Raw genomic sequence first — 16447 nt, 5'->3', positions numbered from 1 at the left:
TACTGTTGAATAACCCATTCTATCTTCGCTTTTCGTATTAGGCAACCTGTGTACCTTATGTTTGTCAATTGAGTTTGATCTTCTTGCTGCCTTTTGCATGTTTTGAGGAATAAAAAACCCTAATTTCTGCAAGTGAAGCCTTTACTACACCCCTTTTATCCCTTTTACGATTGTTCAATATCTCTGTAGAAAAAGCGGTCAACCGATATCATACGTCTTAGAGTGGAAGTTAGAGAAGGTTGAATTTTTGCCCGAACGATTCTTGTAATTAAGACTAATCATCGAGCCGCTAGACCAGTTGTGTCATAGCTGTGAGTCTGATATTTAAATATTTTCTATAGAGAATAATTTAATGGCTTCAGTTTATTTCAGTTAGTGTCAGAATTAAGTAAGAATGATTAATATTTTTAATAATCAACGGTTTTATTAATTTTAGTAATTATTAAATTAATATTTTTAATATTTTATAATTGAGAAGTAAGAATTATGGAGGAAAATGTAAAATTAAAGATCAGAAATCCATTCCTCTCATAGTTTCAGCTGTTTAATCCACTGTGCACATATAGTTTATTATAATACCTATAATAATATAATATAAAAATAATAAAATGAGTATAAGTTTTGTAAACACAATTCTTACAGTTTTAAATTGTATTTCCAATATATGACTATTTTATTGCACCTATTATAAAATCATCTAGTGCTGGGCTGCTAGTGAATATCCCAGATACGAAATTTCGTTAAACCCTTATCCAAATACAGCTGTTTTTATATTAATTATCTGATGCCTTTGCAAGAGTATTGCAAGAAACACCAAACTACGATAGATGGAGCCACTTACTACGAATCTTTTTTTTTTTTTTTATTACCAGTACATTGCAATTTAGTCATAAGATTTCTTATCTCTGTAAATAGATATTAGAGATAAAACACAAGTAGACTGGGTCCAGGATGTGAAATCAAGGGTGAATTGTTTACGTGATAGGACGACCATTTCGATTCCCTGTTGTACTAATGAGAATCCACAATTAATGCCAACATGTTTTATGAAGCAGTGCTCTCTACTCAGCAATTACTGCTGTCAGTTGTAATAAGTCTATTAGTGCTAATCATATGGAAAACGTCAAGAAATCCGAAAAGGTTTCCTCCAGGTCCACCAGGAATTCCTTTTTTAGGAAATATATTTTTATTTGGAAAAGGGCCTCATTTGAAATTTTATGAACTATCGAAAAAATATGGGAAAGTATTCAGGTAATCTTGTTTAAAAGTTTTCATTTTACATTGCTTCTGTAATCAATAAAAAAATAATTTTCGATTAAAAAAGAAGAAAGAAAGATCAAGTTGATTTTTAAAAGAATATCTAATATAATCCAAAAAGATTTTTCCTTTTACATCTGACAAAGAGCTTTCTCTTTAAAAATAAAGAGAAATAAAAGAGAAAAAAAATAAAAATAATGTTGAAAGAAATAAAATAAAAGAGAAAATACAAAACTATTTTAATAAACAAAACTTTAGAGGCAATTAACACCCCTGTTATTATCTCTCTCTCTCTCTCTCTCTCTCTCTCTTTTTGAAATGATTAATAAGAGTCTACCAGCAGTCTACTTACTGTTGTCTCATTTCTGTGAATCATGAGCAATTCATTATTATTATTTTTTAAAACCTTAATTATGAGATGGATCTCAAACGTGTTTAGTGTGTATAGAAAGATAACCATTCCATCCATCGTGAAAGAATTCCAATTTGAATATTATTAATTTCGATGTTGTTCAATGACATGCACTCCAGAATCGACATCATTTATATTTATAAAGTGGGTGCAGTTTATAAATGTCCTATTTATTATATACACTTTTACAGATAAAATACAAATTACAACTATGAAATATAAATATATTATTATATAAAATAAAAATATATATTTGTATAAAATACAAATACAGATATGGTCATTCTGAATATTTCAATAGTGATTCTATATTGCGTCCAATATACGAAATAACTGGGAAAGTGTTACTATTTCAGCTACGTATTCTATTTCAGAAGAGTTTATGATTGGCATCTGATAATACTGGTTACTAAAACTGATTATGATCGGACATTTCAGAGACATGGAAGGACTGAAATCTCTCTACAACACCTACTTGTTATTAATTTGTATAAACACTGAAATTATAAATTTCTGTGTGGCATAAAATTAGGTTTATGAACCTAAAAGCAATATCGAAAAAGAAATTTTTTTTGTTTTTGTGTGTGTGTGTGTGTGTGTGATAAAAATATATATAGTGAGTATTTTATTTCTTTCTTAGCATTCGTCTCGGAACACAGCGTGTTGTAATACTGTGTGATTACAAAACAATTAGAGAATTCTTAGCACACCCAAACTGCTTAGATCGCCCAAAATCATGCCACGAGACTATAATACCACACGGCTTTGGTACGTAATAAATTTACAAACATCCTGTGTTACATGACTATCATAGTTAATTCTATCAGATCATTGATTGTAACATAGTTGTTAGTTTTGCTTTTGTAGCTTCATGAAAGACTAAATAATTACTTATTCATGCATTTAATATTATTGCTGAGTCTTAACAACCACAGATATTCTTTTATAATGAAAAACATTAAGTAATTAAATAGCAAACGTTTGCTCATTGAACTTTCTCCAAAAACTCTGTCATTCATTAAATACTTATACATATAGTGAATAAAATTGAGTAAGGTGATTTTTTGTTATTTTTTATTTCTTTAGGTTTTCCTGCAAAAAACGGATGGGAATGGGAGGAGCAAAGAAGAGTTTCTCTGCATCTAATGAGAAATATTGGCTTAGGGAAATCTTCTTTTTCAAGAGAAGTTCAGGTGCGTAAATACCATGATCACTTACGTGTATTATCTATTTATGAATGCTTATTAGTAAAAGTAATACATTTTATAGTAAATAAATATTTCTATTTGATTTCTAATAATTATGTCTATGAGAATATTGTAATTTTTACATATCTATCACAAAATATATATATATATATTTCTAAATCAATAAAAAAATCTTTGTTCTAAACTAATCAGAGTAAAAATATCAGAAATTAAGACATCATTGAGCATTTCTTTCATATAATACTGAATTAAAAATGCTACTCCCAGAACGTAATAAAGTTCATGTGCTACTAGTAATTATAACTGAATTTTAAAACTGAATTATCTCTGAAACTGAATATTTGGCTTTCAGGAGGATATCCGAGAACTTTTAGAAATAATTCACAAATTCAATGGGAAATCCTGTGCTTTTAAAGATTACTTGTGCAAAGCTAATCTTAACACTGTCTGGCTAATCATATTCGGAAAGAGGCTACCGTATGATGATCCTTTATGGCCTACTTTAACTCAAATTTCCGAAGCCTTTATGAGATACTTCGGTGAGATTGGATTGCTAATTTACTTCCCTTTGCTTCTAAAGTTATTCAGATTCTTAGGATGGACGAAAATTGATAAAGATAGACATCTTTTTGAAAAATATTGCGACATGGTAGAGTAAGTAAAATGCTAAATTTCTTTTTTTTTTCATTTGCTTTTATAAACGTGTAACACTTATGATATAAGCTGTACACACGCGCACGCACACACACACACACACACACACACACACACACACACACACACACACACACACACACACACACACACACACACACACACACACACACACACACACACACACACACACACACACACACACACACACACACACACAGAGCTTGCCCGCGCGTGCATGTGTGTGTGTGTATGCACGTGCGAGAGAGATAGTTAATGCATCCGTAGTCAATGCGTATCTAAACCAAAACCGTATATAGAACGATGCTATCTGTGATTTGTCGATAACTATCTTCATGACATCTGTTCCATTAACAGTTTATCAAGTAAGTTAATGTTTGAAAGCTTATTCCACAGCTGACCAGCCACTCATATATTAGTGGTGCGGAGGTGGTGACAAACAATCATGGCATTTGTACTACCAGTTAAACATACTTGAAGATGTTTTACTGGTTACACAAAGAAGCTGAATGAAAGATGAATTATCGGAATAATGTGACAAATAAAACAGCTCATCGAAGGCCGAAGTGCAAATTCATCTTATCTTTCTTGATTACTTTGAACAAAACTTTTCAACTTGGGGATCACCTTGAAGGATTTTTGTAGTATTCGTGATTTTCTGAGTCGAAATTTCGGTTCTGCTCTTCGTGAGAAGAATCTTTTAAAGTATGTAATCTATAGAAAATATTTTAAAAATGGAATTTTCTAGAAAAACAAGGTTATCAGACATATGCTCAGACCTGATTGTCCAACAGGGAAATGTATCCGCTCTAACCTAGCTAACCAACAGATAGCTAGGGGTTCTAATTCTGTCCTCCAGAACATGGAAGATCTTCATTGATCGGAGATGAATTTCATCACACAATGCAAGACCAGTGTCCCACCATATTTGGTCTCTAGGGCAAAGTGTCAAGTACCCAGGCTTTATTCCATCACATTTCAAAAAACAAAATATGGTTGTCCATTCAGTTTTCGCTTTCCAACTAAATATTCCTGTTTTTGTTAATAAATACGGAATATAAAAAAAAATACCATTTTAATATGAGACTTTTTACTTTTTTTTTTTTATTCAGCAGATAATGACGTTTTCTGTAGGTCTAAAGGTCAATCATCTCAAATTACCAAATGGATTTGGTAAACTGATAAGGGTATAATTCACGATAACTGTATGTTGCGTTGTTAAGAATGAGAGACTCAAGGACAGTAAACATCTAAATTTATTAGATAACCGAAAACCTTGGTCAACCAGAAAACTTACTATATTACTAAGGATGTATAAAAGTTTTCTTTAATTCGTTTTTTTAAGTAATATTTTAACAGAAAATATCTGACAATTATTTAACTCAGCTATAGTTTCTTTCATGAGATATAACGATATTGATTAGTTTGGAATCTTCCGTAATACTTAAATAGTCTCTCACATAATTAGATCTCGTTTATGAAGTAATAAGAATATGTTCTTTCTGATCAGCTACTAGTCATAAAATGATTTCCAGGTTCTTAAACTGTTTATAACAATGAAATATATATTTCATGGCAGAAAGGAGGTAGAAGAAAGAAGAACAAATCCTGGTAGTAGAACCAATGAAGATTTCACAAGTTTATACCTGGAAGAAATGGAAAACCGTTCTGGAAAGACGGGTACATCTCTCACCGGTAATGTTGGTTTTCTTCATGTTCAAGTTCTATTTTCCTTTGCAATAAAGCTTACTTACATGAAAAATTAATAACGATTATTCTGATATTTAATTTCTGAATTAAATATAGATTCCATTTATATTTTATGATTAGATCCAATATCGCTAATTTCAAAAATTACTCGTTTTAAGATTCGTTGTGAAATTATTATTTTTATTGCAAGCTTTTTTTTACTATTTTTGTAAGCAAACATGATAATTTTCGCCAAACCAAAAAAAATAATAATAATAATAGAACGTGGGAGTCAATGTAAAAATTTACGTGTTTGTTCTTTATAGATTCTATTTCTGGATTTTTAATCAACTGTTATCACGTTGGTTGCTAGGCTGTCTTAGAAATCATCATAGTTCACAGAAAAACAACAATTTTTAAAATAACAGCAGATGAATCACTACCCCAGCCACACACACACACATGTGGGCTCGATGTCTCTGTTGTCTTTCAGAACCGCCTATCAGTACAGACGCGATGTGGCGATTCTTATATTGGTTCATGTTGGAGGTTGGTGTGGACTAGTCACTTTTATCCATGTAGAATTAATCTCTATGACTGTCTTACAATATGACGTAGAAACAGAGAAAAATAATAAACACATAGATAGCCCTATATAAATGTATACATTTGCAATTTTCCTACGTCTACCTACAGCTAGAGATATTTACTTTCAATTCAGTTTTAAATTATTTTTAGAAACCATAGGAGATCAGACTATTTACTTGATCACATGACCGGCTTCTCGAATGAAAAATTAATAATGATTATTTTGATATTTAATTTTTAAATTAAATACAGATTCCGGTCATGTTTTATGATTAGATTCCGTATTAAAATAAATAAAATGGGTTATAATATTAATATTTATGTCAATAACTTTATCTAAGAGTATGTTTGAAAGGCCATGATTTTTTTTTATTTCAGTTTCATCTCTTAAGGGCAATGCACAAGGTTTGTTAATAGCAGGAGCAGCGACATCCACATTCTCCCTTGAGTGGTTCTTTCTTAGAATGGCCGACAATCCCAAAATCCAGGAACGAATTCAAACGGAAATCGATAGTGTCACAGGTAAATCCAGAAATATCTGCTGGGAAGATCACAAATCAATGCCTTATACAGTTGCGGCTATTAGAGAAAGTATACGATTGGCTATGACTACCTTAGGAGATCTCCGATGGTGAGCATCGTCATTCTCTATTCTCACTTTAAATTGAAATGATGCAGAGGATTAAAATAGCAACTTCATTTGTCTACTATGAAAGCGTTGAATTATAGCTCTCTCTCTCTCTCTCTCTCTCTCTTCTGACTTTTATATACACAATAGAAGAGAACAGAATATATTTCTTTCTATTCAATTCAACTGTATTCACAGAGAATAGAAATTTAACAGCCTAATTTTAATTAAGATTAATGAGAGATTTATTGGTATTGAATGCAAATAGTGTTAGAGATTTTAATCAGGTATTTATTTTCTCTTTTTACTTTTAGTACTTCTGCAGACACGAAAATCGGAGACCACTTCATTCCAAAAGGAACATTTTTGGTTCCTCTCATGTACGGTGCTCACATGAGTCCCGATGTGTTTGAAAATCCTACAGAATACTGCCCTGAAAGGTTTCTTAGCGAAGATAAAAATTCAGTTCTTAAGTCAGATGCTTTTCTAGCATTTAGTTTAGGTACATTTTAACAGAGTTTCTATAGTTTAGTTGACTATCTTGTGAAATGATTTATGACTCAGATAATTTATACTACATTAGTTTTTACTTTCAATGTGTCCAATTAGGATTGTATACTTGTAGCAAAGAAAATTTAGAGTAGAGTTTACAAATTTACTTTAAAAATAATTTTCAATTAATATATTTAAAGATACAAAAAAACACGCTCACGTGTGTGTGTGTGTGTTTATAGAGAAAGAGAGAAAAATCGTGAGCTGAATGATAAAATACATTCAAAAGTGAAGGGGGACAAGGGATAAGCGAGTAGTTTGATCCCAAAATTGAACTTAGAATTTGGAGAGAAGTATCAGCTATCCATAACATCTTAGTTGATGATTATCTCTGATACTTCGCTGAAACTTTGCTACTCCAGTGTGTAGCAAAGAACCAACTCCATCTCGCGATCCTTAACTCTACCATAAATATGATTGTCTAAAAAATAATGATATTTCAATGGTGTGTCGGGAAACAGGGATAAATCGCCAATTTTTCTTCAGGAGAAAACTTATTTGCCTACGGCAAAGATCGCTATCACCAAAACCAGCTGAAATAGGTTTATTACTCATCGACTAGAATCGAACCAATGACAGTCTTTTTGTGAAGGTGTAGCATCAGGATACCAGGAGCTTTCTCGTACTTTACATACTCAGGCATGCAAAACATGGAAGAATTAGCGCTAAATTATGAAGGGTGTAGAACGTTTTTTTTTTTTTTGGTTCATTTGTTTGCTTTTGCTTCTGGTTTTGTAGATGTTGGTGATTTCTGCAATATAGGAAAACCGCTCATGTATATATTTCTCTGAAATAATAGAGCCTTAATTCTACGACCAAAATTCCAATCAGAACTCTACTAAAATCTGCATATCGCAAAGCAAAGAAATACCATGTGTGAACTCCGCTTTAGTTTCCTCTCCCTACATAGGATATTTTGACCATTAAATGTACCCATCAAAAAGCATTCTTTTTTCACATTTTGATTTATAATTTTGTTGAAGAGAGCATCAAATCTCTCGGGTGGAAAGAAATATCCTAACGATTTCAGTAATTATACATTCATTTTATATTATTATTTGCATACGTAAGCCGACAGAAAAGTGCTGCAATGAAAAAAATGCATCCATCAGTATCAGGATTCAGATTTAGGAAAGGAGACAGGTCAAGAATCACTGTGAGCTCAAATAATGTATCAGATAGATATATTATTTGAAAATAATATATACGTTACCATATAATCCATACGTTAAATCACTCCACTGTTTTACAGCTGTTGTGTATTATTTATTTCATTCTGTTTAGGTGTACTATTCTTCCCACCATCCATATATGTATTACTGTGGAAGACGAGAATAATTTTTGGATATATTTGTGTTCGTTATACTCAATTATCAAAACAACTTCCTCAAACAGCATGTAACAGAAGGAACTCGAGGTTGAAGTGTGTTAGATTTGATTAAAGTGTCAGAGGGCGGGCGTTTCAGTGAAAGATGCAACTATTCTGTCTCCGGTTGGTGACTGTAATCATGCGGTAATCACATGGTAAGTGACTAAGCTTATGAATGTTTCATTCACAAGTGTTAAATGCTGAACTATAAAGTAGGAAATTATGACCAACTAAGGAGTATACTCAGTTCAGTGGAATAAGATCGGTTGCTGAATGGAAAGCATTGAAACAATACTTAAATGATGCGATATCAGAATGTCTCCTGAGAGTTCGAGGAACAAACAGGATAGAAGTCAAATGAATGTGTAATCTTAATAAGCAAGAGATTCGTAAGGAAAGGATGATGCGGAAGGAATACCGGGTGCATAAAATTATGTGTATTGTTAAAATTATGAGCAGCAGCCTAAAATAATCACAACTGTGTCTGAGTATGAAAAGAACCTGGCTCTGCGTATCAAAGACAACCCACAAGAATTTTTTCGATATACTGCAAATAAAAGAAAAGAAAATAAGAATGAATATAAAAAATAACTATTCTAAAGGCAGATGGAATGAGGGAGACAGATTCAGAAAAATTCGTTCAATTAATTAACAACCCATTTTGTTAAAACTTATCAACCTGGCATACGCGACATTGAGCTCACTGCTACCTCTTCGCTGGATGAAGAAACTCAGTTGTATGAGGACGCGGCATTAGAGCTGTTGCACAAACTAAATAACATTTCATCAATAGGGACTGATGGAATATCAGCACGTGTGCTAAAAGAGTGTTCCGCAGAGCTGCCATTCCTTCGATCAAGCTGTTTAACATGCGTTTCAGAACAGGGAAGATTCCGCAGGAATTGAAAGAATGTATGGCTCCCATGCACGTGTATAGAACGATATATTCAACTATCGACCAATTATACTGCAGTGGTGGTGAAGATATGGAAAAAAATTGTAAGGGTTCGCATTGAAAATTGGGTTGATAATAAATACCTAATTTGCAATGATCAACATCAGTTTACTAAGGGAAGATCATGTTTTAGCAACTTCCACACATGCTGTAAAAATGTTACCATTGAACTAGATAAGGGCAATGGCAATGGCACCATGACACTTTTCGATTTTACCAAGGCTTTTGACAGAATACAGCATTGTAGACTATTGCATAAATTCGAGAATATGGGTTTGGGTTATAGAATATTAGCGTGCATAAGAGGATGGCTGACTGACAGATATCAAAAAGTGGTATACAGTGGATGTGAGTCTGCAAGATTTAATTTAATAACCCAGATCTAGTTAGTAAGATACGGGAGGAGCATGGCGCAACCCCGAGGTTTACCATCGCCACCATCTCTTTACATGTATATTAATAAATAAATAAATAACCAGTGGTATACCACGAGAATTAGAGCTTGGTCCATTGTTATTCAGTCTGTACATTAATGATATTGGGAAGGATTTCAAGCGAACGAGCTATTTGCTCATGATGCAAAGAGAGCTAGGGTAATCAGGAATACTGCTGATAAGCAGCACTTACAGAATAATTTGAATAGAATGGAATTATGAGCAAGGAAAAATGGATGTCAGTTCAATTTCAATAAACGTAACTCATTGACGTCAGCATGATTAGATATCCAACGTCGCATTATATCGGTTAATTATGCCTGAAGAAACTGATGAAGCTAGGGATCTTGGAGTGTTAATAGATAGGAAGTTGAAGTTCAGGGACCATATAGCAAAGATTACAAATACAACTCAAAAGATAATTGCAATGCTGAAACGAACGTTCACATTTAAAGATAAGGATGTTATTTTGCCTCTTTACAAGGCCTTCATAAAACCTCACTTGAAATATTGTGCGGAAGTTTGGTCTCCTGGTTTCCGGTTTGATTCTGATATATCGGAGAGAGTGCAAAGGAGAGTGTTATAAATTATTTCAGGATTGTGGAATTGTGATTCCGAAGACAGATTGAGAATTTGTAGATTGCGGACACTATAAAACAGTAGAAAGAGGAGTGCTGTGATTGAGACTTACAAATTTCTGAAAATGTCATATAGAATTTCAATTCATGTAATTTTCCAATTTCTGGAGGGTGGGAATGAAAAACAGGGCATCTTTGGAAGTTAAGAGTGAATGCCAGTGAGAAGGGACTGAGGGCTACATTTTTCTCTCATAGGGTGGTGTGTTATTCGAATGGATTGATATTGGATGTTGTGAGTGCAAGCAGTGTGAACGAATTCAACAATAAGTATGATTGCTGTGCGTGTAGTATGTGGCCTCCATCGATGTGTCCCTGACTTCGTGGAGGTCTCTCTTAATAATGATAATAAACCAGGATTTCTTTCTCATTTATTTTTTAGGAAAGCGAAATTGCCCAGGAGAAGGTGCTGCCAATATGACTATCTTCATGTACGCATCCTCAATATTACAACACTTTGTGGTGAAATCACCCGGAGGAGGGAGACCAAATATGAACGTCAACCAGCTACATGCTTTCTTTGTGCCTATAAAACAGAATCTGTGCTTCATACCAAGATAGCAGCTAGTGCATGATCAAAAAAGCAGATGTGAATGATATTTAAATACAGGAATGTGCAGAAATAATGTAAATTTTTAAATTAATATTTCAGTGTATTTTATGGCCATATGTAAACTATACATGTAATTATTGAACTAATGAATGACTAACTAGTTGCAGTTTTTATTTCTATGTAGCATATAATCTGTTCAATGTTGAAAGTCAGTTGTAAAATTAATTACTATTAGTAAATTTGCTTTCCTGTATAATATGCCGTGCTTTATTATGATTATTGAAACCTGAATGAAATATTTTGCCCTCTCTAATCATAACCAAGTAAGACTGCTAATTTGAATTCCATTGTACGCGTGATTCAGGTTTGTGAATTTGGAATGACCTTAATTGATACACGAACGTTTGTCTCGTAGTGTCAGCAGCATTCCGATTACGGAACACTGCAGGTAGGTTGAAAAAAAAATGCTGAGTTTGGTCTGGATTATTACACTCAGCTCATCCCCAGTACTAAACTTCTAGGATGTGTTTACAGCATTTATGAGCGGGATTCCTATGAAAAAATTAAATAATTCTAATGACTCCTCCATATATTTCAAAGAGTAAACTAATATTTGCAGAATAACTTAAAAAATGGAGTTTTTAAGAGCATTCATTTTCAAAATACTGAAATCCTGTTCTGGTTGGACTCATATACTGTATGAACATTTCTCTTAATTCAGGATATAAAATGGCGCAATTAAAGTCTAATAAAATATACTAGTGATATTAAACTAAACTTCGTTACCCTAGGAAATAATGACTATTGTGCTATGTTTGCTTGTTACTAAAAAGAGGAATTATAATAATAAAAATATCGGTGGAACTAGAAATTTATTCATCATGCACATTTTGTTATATACCGGAAACAAACCTAACAGAAACTTTCCAAAAACTCCAGAAATAAAATTGATATGTTCGAATCAATAGAGTGTGATGTCTGTGTAATATCTCTGTCAAGCGAAAAATCGATAACATCCACAAATAACTTTTGTCCTAACGATTCTTTTAACAAGACTAGTCTCGTAAGTCACTTTGACTATAATTAAAGGTGTATTTGAAGTTAAGTATAACTCTTGCGAGTAATCGAGCTCATTGAAGTTAAAGAACAATTAAAAGTCTTTATCATAAAATCCTATCACTCTCCTTTTAGAAATATCTAAATTAATTTTAGAAATTCAGAAACAGTCGACTTCCATGCTAACTGGAATCCTCTCTGTAAAACAGAATCACCTTATTTATATCCTTAACATGAAAAATACAATAAGATAGTTTTAAAATTTTGAAGTGTTACTCTATGGATCTTTAAGATCAGGTTTTAGACAGTCTAAGGGATTTCTCTCTCTCTGCTGTCTTTTATAACTGAATGGCTAGTTTTCTCTCTAGTTCCCCTTAGTGGGTAACCGTAATGGCACCATGACCTCAATATTCATGTCAGGAATGCTGCCTGGAAAGAAGTCAACGGATACCATAGTGTGAGGAACAAAGAGGCAAGGGGCGCACCTTAATAAGAACCTTTTCGCTGCGATGATTGCAGCAATATTTCGAGCGTACTTTCTACAATCGTGCGACACTTTTAAAAGGAATTCTGGCCATTCTTCCTATAAGCATATAATGAGATCCTGGACTCCTGTGTGGGCGGACATTCTTTCACCTATTCTAATGCTCCAATTCATCCCAGAAATATTCAATTAGGTTGAGATGAGGACTGTGTGGTGATGTTCATCCCAGGGGCGCGCCGGCACAGTGTGCAATATGTGCGACGCACACAGGTGCCAGAATAGTAAAGACGCCAAAGATTTCAGGCACCATTAAAAACTACTTCCGCTCCACAATAGTACAAGACAGGCGTTCAGATCTTTAGGATTTAGGGACGCCAACTAAAGTTTTGCACACAGGCGACGGACACTACTGGCTCGCTACTGGTTCATCCCCCACAAACCACGCATTATCAGCAGCCTTATGATACGGTGCATTGTCTTGCTGAAAGTGACCACGATAATTTCCTTACAGACTCCACAAAGTAGGAAGCACTACATTGTCCAGAATGTGCAGATACATCACGGAATTGAATTGTCGTCCAATGAAGACCGGTGTTCACATATTATCTTCCATAGCAACCCAATGTCACTTTCCGAGAGTGTGTTGGATCGTCCACTATTAGCGCTACTTGCAGTTGAAAACGTACAATTCCATCTCACTATAATATCACTGTTTATTCATCTGGGATGGCTGAATTTCTCAGTAATTTGCTGAACAGATAATCCTGCAACATGATATCCTCTCACTGCGCCTCTTTCCAACTCCGTCAGTTCTCCTCACGCAACAATTACACCCGTGCTCACTGACTGGGCGCATCGTACATCATCATTATTACCACAAACACGTGACTCGTTACATGGCCTCTTTCCAAGCAACGTATGTTCTTCCCTTCTCTGATTAAAACAAATGCGGTGTACAGTTTTATTAATAATTGCACATTTAAATTCTTTTATCTCAGTTAATAACACGTTTCGCATCCAAATAAAGAAAAACGACTTCTTCAACCTTAATATTTCCAAACCGTTCTTTCTCTACATCCTGGTAATTGTTCACTGGTGTCCAAAAGTTAAGAATGTTTATCAGTATATGAAACAGAGTTTCGTGACTACATCCAAATGTGGACATAAATTTATTGCCAGCATAGAAGAAAAAAAAAAAATGTCTTAAAATTTCATATGAATTAAAATTCAATTAAATACGTTTTTTTTTGGAAAAAAGGTACATATTTCCTAAACAACACGTAGTTTAAGGAATTAATGTAAAGTGCTTATAGAAAACTATGCGGAGAGACATTGCAACATACAACAATCCACCAGAATTGCGCGGCAGCTCTCACTTCGTCGAACCATGCTTAGCACCAAGTGATTCTGGAGTCCATAGGCAAACTGGCTAACCCCTCCTTCAAAGCAAAGATAAGACGTTGTTTGTTTTTCGGAATGGAATTTCGAGAAGAAATGCGTCTCCCTATGCATCCCAAATCTGTGGAGAGTGCTGGCCACTCGATTTAATTAATATCCACGGTCCCGATAAGTGTCTCATCTTCTCCTGTACCATGTTTTTTGGTATTGATATCCACAAAAATGAATTCTTCTTCAATAGCACCACTGAACAATCGACTATGACGTTGATGAACTTCGTTGCAGTATTCCACCAGTTATGGCCCCTTTTTCCAGCACTTGCAGCTCGGTGCATCCATTAAGTATAATGCCTCCCCATAAGATCTTTTCAGCACTGCAATACCTATTCCTTTCAAGAACATTCTCGAGATACTAAGCAGTAGCATTTTCACGCCAGATTAAGTTTCACCTAGAATCGGAAGAAAGATAAATGCGAATCTCATCTATAAAGAGTACATTAGGCCATTGGTGTCTTGTCAAATTTTTATGCATACAACACCACTGTTGTATACATACCACTGCTCTACGAGTTTCCTTCAAATACTATTCGCTCAGAGCAGCCTTTTGAGCTTTATCCTAATAGTATAGCTCAAAATAGATCGCGTTACTGAATTTTTGTTAATCCTTTTTACAAAGTTTTAGCTCATGATTTTTTATGCATCCCACTCGGAAAGCTTGTAAACAATATCAAGATAGCACGTGAAATATGTTTTTTCAATAATTTTATTCACGGCGTACCCTCTATTATTTTGGATAATAACATATTGTATCGGGGGAGCGCGAGGTGGTGGCACTTGTCTGCCGTCTATTCAACGAATGCCGTTTGAAGTTACTGATAGCCTACGGTCGGTTCTCTCTAATTATCTAACGTTGGACTGCGCTTACTTTTTAAATTCCAAAGAGTTAGGTAGGACTAAATGGCCACTCTTAATCTCTCTGAGAGTAACATACGTTGATAATTTACTTATTTTTACATACTCCAAAAAGTGAAAAAAAATACTTAAAAAAGTATTTTTTCAAGTCACTATAAGCGAGTGTTGGCTCACATCGGATGATAAAATTCACCCCCAATGTATAAATAATCACAAATACTCAGGCCATTATTGTTGAAGAGCGAGCACATTAACAGACCATACAGCTAATAGTCATTCGCACACTATCTGAAATATAAGCAAAGATGAAAAATTATTTTTCTCTTTTGCTATTAGGTGGATATAACATTGTGCTTAATTTCCAGCTACGTTCAGTCATATTATAGATGCCGTTAGTTATATTACAGGATAATTTTCAAAACGAAGCTTGAGAATATGTTATCAGCACATTACAAAACAAAAACAAGGAAAATACTATTTTTGTTTTTCAATAGCTGCTATTGTGGATAAGAGCAACTATTGTATCTTAGCGTATTATACCTTTCCAGCCATCAGGGTGCGGTTGGTTGAAATTTAAGAATATCTTTCTGTAGCAGAGGAATTCCTTTGCTGGTGTGTGGGTCAAGATATACCTGTTTTTGTAGGCTCAAAAGGTTTCAAACGGTTTCTATAGAATGATAAATAATTGTTCTGTTAATCCACCTATATTACTAATTCCCAAATATTCATATATCGGAATTACATCAAAAAGGATGGAACTGATGACTGATTACTTCGTGATATATGACGAAATTGTGTTCTTAAGGTGTTTCTTTGTCGTATTTTCATCCTGTGAAGTATGTGACACAGAAAAAAAAGTCACTGTCACTTATTATGTGTGATATCACTTATTATTCTCAATATCTGCTGTTTCTCAAAAAATGTAAGGAGTCACTGTTTATGTATTTATTTATTACTGTTTGTTTATTTCTCAAGTATGTGATGAATAAAAATTCATTAAGCAATATAAAGTCATTCAATGAATAATGAAAAAATGGACTATTAACTGTTAAATTATTTGGTTGATGAATTGAATGTGTTGGAAGTAATTGATGGGTTGAGGGGGGGCGCCTCTGGGCCCATTATTTGTGAGCTTATAATAGTTAGTGCTGTTGAATTTATATGGATGGATTTATGATATATTATATCATATTTATGTATGATATATATATATTTATGAAATATTATATCCCAATCGGATGTACTATCGAAGATAAAAAAAAGGGAGGCATTACTCAATAATGACACATCGCTACACAGATTATCAGTAGATCTCGATTATCTCAATTTATCCATGAATGGATAAATTGAGATAATCTAGAAAATGCTATGCAACCCATTGCATGTTACCATTTCTAACTGATCATTTTATATATTATCACTATTATACCTAATTTCACCAGTTTTTATATTAGTCATCTGATGTCTTAAAAACAGCATTGCATAAGTACCAAACAACGACAGATGGAGCCACTACTGTAATGCATTTTTTAATATTATTATCCGTACTGCTATTGGATATAAGATGTATTTTTTATCGCTATAATTAACAAATGTAAGAGATAAAACTCAAGTAGCCTAGGCATAGTCTGTGAAATCAAGGA

At 33.7% G+C, this 16447-nt stretch overlaps 1 protein-coding gene across 1 annotated transcript; it reads left to right on the top strand.

Moving 5' to 3' along the window:
- Window positions 1-980: 980 nt before the first annotated feature.
- Window positions 981-11922, top strand: LOC150101534 (cytochrome P450 2J5-like). Its single transcript, XM_090400583.1, has 8 exons — window positions 981-1251; window positions 2310-2437; window positions 2756-2862; window positions 3230-3531; window positions 5132-5247; window positions 6208-6460; window positions 6772-6959; window positions 10785-11922. The coding sequence occupies exons 1-8, from the start codon at window positions 1040-1042 to the stop codon at window positions 10961-10963; spliced, it is 1485 nt and encodes a 494-aa protein (XP_090256709.1). The 5' UTR covers window positions 981-1039; the 3' UTR covers window positions 10964-11922.
- Window positions 11923-16447: the final 4525 nt, after the last annotated feature.

This window comes from Typopeltis vanoorti, chromosome 11 (assembly GCF_054136105.1).
Source record: "Typopeltis vanoorti isolate ZY-2024b chromosome 11, IOZ_Tvanoo_1.0, whole genome shotgun sequence".
Classification (NCBI taxonomy): Eukaryota; Metazoa; Arthropoda; class Arachnida; order Uropygi; family Thelyphonidae; genus Typopeltis; species Typopeltis vanoorti.
The sequence above is the reverse complement of the archived record's forward strand: the minus strand, read 5'-3'. Positions and strand labels throughout refer to the sequence as shown.

Coding starts and splice junctions, on each gene's coding strand:
- LOC150101534 (XM_090400583.1), top strand. CDS start 1,040: ATGTTTTATGAAGCAGTGCTCTCTACTCAGCAATTACTGCTGTCAGTT. Junction 1,252..2,309: donor AAATATGGGAAAGTATTCAG/GTAATCTTGTTT, acceptor TTTCTTTCTTAG/CATTCGTCTCGGAACACAGC. Junction 5,248..6,207: donor GACGGGTACATCTCTCACCG/GTAATGTTGGTT, acceptor TTTTTATTTCAG/TTTCATCTCTTAAGGGCAAT.